Source organism: Camellia sinensis, chromosome 5 (genome assembly GCF_055761805.1).
Source record: "Camellia sinensis isolate YWXY chromosome 5, ASM5576180v1, whole genome shotgun sequence".
NCBI classification, from domain to species: Eukaryota; Viridiplantae; Streptophyta; class Magnoliopsida; order Ericales; family Theaceae; genus Camellia; species Camellia sinensis.
In genome coordinates this window covers 201,169,214-201,175,823 of record NC_138965.1, presented here as the reverse complement: position 1 = coordinate 201,175,823, position 6,610 = coordinate 201,169,214, and the positions used below count along the sequence as shown (strand labels likewise).

Genomic DNA, 6,610 nt, shown 5'->3' with positions numbered 1-6,610 from the left:
CAGAAGAGGGTTCGGAAGTCCGGAGGCGGGGCTCACGGCCGCGACTCTGAAACTTCTGAACAAGCACATTATGCAATATCACCAAGTGCTTAACTGGTGACGTCTGAGTCTCAAGGTCGGTCAAAATGGGGTGTCTACAACGTCAAAAAGTGATCTACACACATTTGAGTGAACTGCCCGTAATTCTTGGGATACTCTTCTAAGGAGTACAACATTGTATACCAAATAAATCGACAAAATTGGCAGAAAGAAAAGGAGGGACGAAACAAGGTACCAGAAAATCACCTCAGTGTAATAACTCTCCAACTGCAAAAGCATATCTCTCTTATATCTCTCCACCGACAAATATCTGAGGCTGGACCCAGATATATAGATAGCTGTAAATACAGAGATTCGGAATTTAAAATTTGAATTCCCACCCATTACTGTTCATTCACGTGGAATTCTGTGCACCTTTGCTTTATATCCAAGCAAAACCACTACGATCGTGACACGTGGGTGGACAGGAGATGGCCACTTCTACTCACACCAAGTCACACCAAATAGTGATTACTATTTGGTGTGAGTACGGATTTAATCTCCGCCTTACACGTTACCATCCATACGTCCATCAACGGATGAAATTGCCAAACGGATATAATTTCAACAGGGGGGCGCTAGTAATATTATATATAGCGCCCCCCAGCTGGTGTGACCTCCCCCTATATAAAGCCTCAACAAATAACATTCACACCGGTGTAAGTTAAGTGTTAATCACTAAATAAGCTAAATAATCTCTCGCCAAGCCTCTTTTCGTTTTTATGCCAAGAATGTCTTCCTCACCTACCCACAATGCCCATGCCCAAAAGAACAACTCTTAGAACTCCTCCAATCTTTCCTCCAACTAGCCTATCAGCCATACTACATAGTTGTCGCAAGAGAGGTCCATGAAGATGGAAACCCTCACCTTCATGCCATGGTTCAATGCACGAAGAAGATCCAAACCTCCAACCCGAGATTTTTCGATCTCACTGGAACCAATGGGAGGATCTACCATCCAAATATAGAAAAACTCCACTCGCCAATAGCAAGTCGACAGTATATACAGAAAGGGGGTGAGTTCGTCGAATGGGGAGAATTTTCATCTAAGGGGAGAAGTCCTTCGAAAAACAGAGACGAACTCTAGAAGACGATACTCGGCGAAGCAGAAACGAAGGAACAATTCTTTGCTCTCTGTAAAGAAAGATGTCCCACCGATTACGTCACAAAATACCCTCAATTAAAAACATTTTCCAGGGATCATTACAAAAGAGAGAGGCCCCCATATACTAGCCCTTTTAATTCATTTCCTTTTTTAAATGAAGAAGTAAAAAAATGGGCAGAAAATAATATTTTTGTTTGTAAGTTGAAATTGCGTTCAGTACGAGTTATGTCAAAATTACTGTCTCTCCGTTTGGAGGGAAGACGATTTCCTTAGATTAGGGATACACAAAAATAATATAAACAATTTATATACTGACGAAGAACTCCCCTCCTCCTCTGATAACAGGAACCAGAGCAGAGGCCCGTTCGCCCAATCTCCCTCGACCTTGAAGGACCCTCAAGAACAGGGAAAACCACCTGGGCCAGAAGCGTAGCTTTGATATTTTTGCCCTCTGATCTTCGTACACCGGAACAAACTTCACCGGAGCTCTCTGCCGGCTCTCTTCCCACAGTCCTAGTTGCCACGTCAAAAAGCGATCTACACACATTTGAGTGAACTGCCCATAAGTCTCGGGATACTCTTCTAAGGAGTACAACATTGTATACCAAATAAATCGACAAAATTGGCAGAAAGAAAAGGAGGGACGAAACAAGGTACCAGAAAATCACCTCAGTGTAATAACTCTCCAACTGCAAAAGCATATCTTTCTTATCTCTCTCCACCGACAAATATCTAAGGCTGGACCCAGATATATAGACAGCTGTAAATACGGAGATTTGGAATTTAAAATTTGAATTCCCGCCCATTACTGTAGGTATGAAATAGTGTCATTGTGTTGCAAACTTGTGAAATTAGGCACTGCTGCAACTTCTATAATTTAAAAGAAATATCAAATCAATCTAATTCACAAATATGAATTTATTGTAGGGTATTTTATGTGTTTAGAGCTTGTGATAATTTTATTAGCTCCTAATTGTGTGTTTTTAGGGCTGGGATAAATTGTTGAAAAATCTGGTCCCGAGTCTCTGAAAAACAGTCCACTTTTAGCAATTTTATAAAATTCTAGAAAAATCATCTCATGTTGGTTCTTCTGTCAAAATTTAGAACTCTGAGTCTTCTTTCCAACAGAATTTATTTGAGTGAAAACCATCAGGTAGATTGAGAGAAATATTAGTTTCCCCAAACGGTGACAAATCTGGACAGATTTTCGAATATAGTTTGTAGATGAATTTGTGGAGGGGCTGTGCAACTTCTAAAAATTGGAACTGAAACTAGACAGATTGAATATGTTTTCTGTGCAATTTCAGCCCCTAATTTGTCCTAGAAGTATTTTTACCAAAGCATTCTTGTTAGCCCAGCAGAACCGAACAGTGCTGGAAATTGTGTTATATTATGTTATTTGTCTCTAAATGTTTCAAAGCCTTTTTAATGTTATTTTCTTGCCTTACTATACTTATGAATGATGGCCATGGACTATATTTCCTCTAGTATGTTTTTTTCCCATACTCGTTTAAATGACCTGAATTATGATACCAAATGAGTTAAGTCTTGTGTAAGCGTTTTGGGCGAACCCCTAGGTTGACACGGACGTATTCAAACTCTATGAGATGGTTTCCGGGTGCAAGCGAGCCCTTTGGCATGGTATGTGCAGGGTGTAAGCGAGCCCTAGGCACGATTTGGGGTGTAAGCGAGCCCACTTGTTTGGCCGTGCCTTTTGAGGTCCATCGATGTCGCTGACCGGTAAATAACTGGGAGGTGGGCATGGGTGGTAAGGTTTGCAAAGCAGCAAAAGGGGGAGTTCTGAGTAGTCCGGTGTTTAATCTTGTGATTGGGTAGAAGGATCTCTTTGGGGGGGGGGGGGGTTCTAGATGCCTAGTCTAACTACTAATTCATAAAACCTTAACGTAAATATGTTATGTTACCTAATTTGTTTTGTGTATGGCTGATTGATTGATAGAAGATATAGGGATGTGTGTGTTTTTACTGGGCATTCCAAGCTCATGGCGTGTTATGCCAGGTGAAGAAGCAGCTTACGACGGGGAAGGTTATCCCGAAGACAATCAAGATGAAGTTTTAGAGCCGTGGTTCACTTGAAAAATTTGAACTAGTAGTTTGTTCTTGTTTTCCCTTCCCTTTTACCTTTTGGTTTGACAGTATTTTGTAAACCTTTGGTGGAACTCAAATCAGTTATCTATGTTATAACGCTACTTATGTGTGTATATTAAGATATTGTGGTTATCTCTTTTGTTTGAGTTGTACTTTATATATTACTCTTGTGGTCTCGAATTTTTGGGGCGTGACAAATTGGTATCCGAGCCCTAGGTTCAACCCTTAACCCACGCGTGTTGACTTGTGATTTTAGATATGCTTGCCTTTTACATTACCACATTCTGTTAACATTATACTATATCATATTAAAGGTGGACTAAAAAAAAAAATTTGTTTACCTACCGTAGGATGGATTCTGCATCAGAAAGCATTGATGACGGGGGAGTTTTTTGTTTCCAGAATAGGCGGGCAGTAGCTGTTAGTCCACAAAGACTTAACCGACGGTGTCAATTAGGAGCGGAGTGTGTGATAAAGAAAGCTATTCGGAAAACAGAGGAGGATTTTTCATACTACACCACGCAAGCAAGACGAGCGTTGGTACGCCGACGCCTCCAGTGCAAATACCGGGAGCTTAGGTTCGCTCTATAGATAGAGCGGAATGGTTAGACTTTTGCTGAGCTTAGGCAAGAGGTATTGGCTGAGGATCCGCATCCAGTGATGCGTCGCGTTGGACCCGAGAGCTGTGGCTCTCATCATCCTGAGTTAGAGGTTCCGTTTGTCTCGGTACTTCCCGGAGCTTCCCCTGCATTTCCTATAGAGGTGTCGTCAGAGTACTCCCCTACACCAGCCCAGTAGTTTCCAGCCTCCCCAACATATGCTCCTTTACCACCAGAGGATCCTGAGGAAGATCCTGAAGAATATCCCGAATAAGACCCAGAGGAATCGTTTGACTTAGGGTAGTAGTAGTCGTGAGACGAACCTTTTTGTGTACTTTTGTAAATAGGTTTTGTGTGGTTGAAGCGTGTTTTGTTTTGGTGTATACACCATATACGCTAACCTAGATAGTGTAACCTTTTGTAAGAAGAAGTTATATATGTATATATATAAAATATCTAGTTGGTTATTCTAGTGTATTGTATGTTATTTTATTTTATTCTGCTTGGTTTAATTGCATCATCCATTTAGGAAAGAAAATAAATAAATAAATTAATTAATTAATTACACCTCAGACCACATTAAATTAGCCTATTTATTGAACACCGCTTCGCCTCCACAACAACCCTAAGCTTATATTACCCACAAACTTTGCAGATGGCGGACAATGTGGAAGCAAACGATCAAGTAAGATGCCGACGAGGACGTCCAGCTCGCAATCAAGGCGTTAATCGCGGTAGACCTATTCTTGCTGAAGAGTTGCCAAGACCAGTCGGAAACCAGATTCTGGAAGAGTTAGGAAGGCTTAGAAGAACGCAACCAAATGAGCGGATATATTTGTTATCTGAGTTCAGAAAGCAAAGACCACCGGTGTTCACAGGTGAGCCTGACTCGAGAGTCGCTGAGAGCTGGATTCGTCAAATAGAAAAGATGTTGGAAACCATGGGTATTACTGTGCATGCAGACAAGATCGCCCTGGCAAGTTATCAGCTAGAAGGAGAAGTGGATCATTGGTGGTCCTTGATGAAAAACTCTCGGGACACGACAAGCATGACTTGGGCTCAGTTCAAAGAATTGTTTCTAAGAAAATATTTCCCAAACACAGTTAGACAAGAGCGAATTTGGCAATTTCAAACTTTGAAACAAGGTGAGATGTCAGTGACTCAGTATGTGGCCAAGTTTGAAGAGCTAGCTCGATATGCAGCCCGATATGTGGCAGATGAGGAAGAGAAAGCACGAAAATTTGAGTGGGGTTTAGACCCTATTATTAGAGGTAAAGTGTTACCCTTGCGCCTCCCTACATTTGCTGATGTGGTGGACACGGCATTGGATGCAGAAAGAGAGTGGGCAGACTTAAAAAGGATTTGAATGATGAAAATGAAGAAAGGGGGTCAGTCCTTTGTAGGGCCAAGAAGAAATGACCGAAGGAATGTGGTACGGACACCATACACTAGACCGTCGCAACAGCCAAGCCAGAAAGGAAGTTTACAAACCAAGCCTATTACACAAATCCAATGTTTTCACTGTCATCAGATAGGGCACAAGAAGTCGGAATGTCCCCAACTTTCTGGGATGGGAAATCAAGCAGGGGGTTCAAGTGCGAATGCTCAAGTTATTGGCGGGCAAAGGCCATGGATGAACAAGTCAGGAGGAAACCAAAAGGTTGGACCAACCGGTAATCAAAAAGCCACAGGCAGAGTTTTTTCTCTCCAAGAGGAAGATAATGAAGATCCATCAGTAATTAGAGGTAACATTGTGCTCTATCATTCTTGGGTTCACATTCTATTCGATTATGGCGCATCACATTCTTTTATATCAACATCATGTGTTAAATCATTAGGTCTTAAATGTGAACCTTTAGAAACTACTTTACGTGTTGCATCACCCTTAGGAGGAAGTATTAGGGTAGGATTAATCTGTCGAGGGTGTGAATTAGAAGTGTCAGGGTTACACTTGAGTTGTGACCATCGGGTCATGAACATGTCCAATTTTGACATAATCTTGGTAATGGATTGGTTATCCGCCCACCGAGCAGTGATTGATTGCTACCACAAGAGGGTGACGGTTTGCACACCTAGTGGAACGTGTTTCCAATTTAAGGGAGATAGAGAGGATTCCCTAAGCACGACACATCGTAAAATGCAGTGGCGTCGACAATTTGCTAGATGGTTAACAAGTTTGATCATTAATGAAGAAGCTCAATCGGACTTAAATCTTCCGCATGTAGTTTGTGAATACGCTGATGTTTTTCTTGAGGAATTGCCAGGATTACCGCCACATCGTGAAGTAGATTTTCGTATCGAGTTACAAGCGGGTACTGCACCAATATCCCTGACACCCCACCGTATGGATCCTGCCGAACTTCGGGAGTTGAAGACGCAACTGCAAGAATTACTGGAAAGGGATTTATCCGACCAAGTACCTCACCGTGGGGCGCACCAGTTCTATTTGCAAAGAAAAAGGACAGAACACTAAGATTGTGCATAGATTATCGGCAACTTAATCGGGTGACGATCAAGAACCGATATCCACTTCCACGGATTGATGACCTTTTTGATCAACTTCGAGGTTCGAAGTGTTATTCAAAGATTGATCTTAGATCTGGCTATCATCAATTGCGGGTCGCTGATGATGACATACCAAAAACTGCTTTCTGAACCCGATATGGCCATTACGAATTTGTGGTAATTCCCTTTGGATTAACCAATGCACCAGCCGTGTTTA

The 6,610-nt window shown here is 41.8% G+C and overlaps 2 protein-coding genes across 2 annotated transcripts; both read left to right on the top strand.

The window, feature by feature from the left end:
- The first annotated feature begins 4,543 nt into the window (after window positions 1–4,543).
- Window positions 4,544–5,254, top strand: LOC145792019 (uncharacterized). Its single transcript, XM_082872497.1, has one exon. The coding sequence runs from the start codon at window positions 4,544–4,546 to the stop codon at window positions 5,252–5,254; it is 711 nt and encodes a 236-aa protein (XP_082728623.1).
- A 204-nt stretch (window positions 5,255–5,458) lies between these two features.
- LOC145792018 (uncharacterized) lies at window positions 5,459–6,361 on the top strand. The gene is made up of 2 exons (XM_082872496.1): window positions 5,459–5,633; window positions 5,727–6,361. The coding sequence occupies exons 1-2, from the start codon at window positions 5,459–5,461 to the stop codon at window positions 6,359–6,361; spliced, it is 810 nt and encodes a 269-aa protein (XP_082728622.1).
- The last annotated feature ends 249 nt before the right edge of the window (window positions 6,362–6,610 follow it).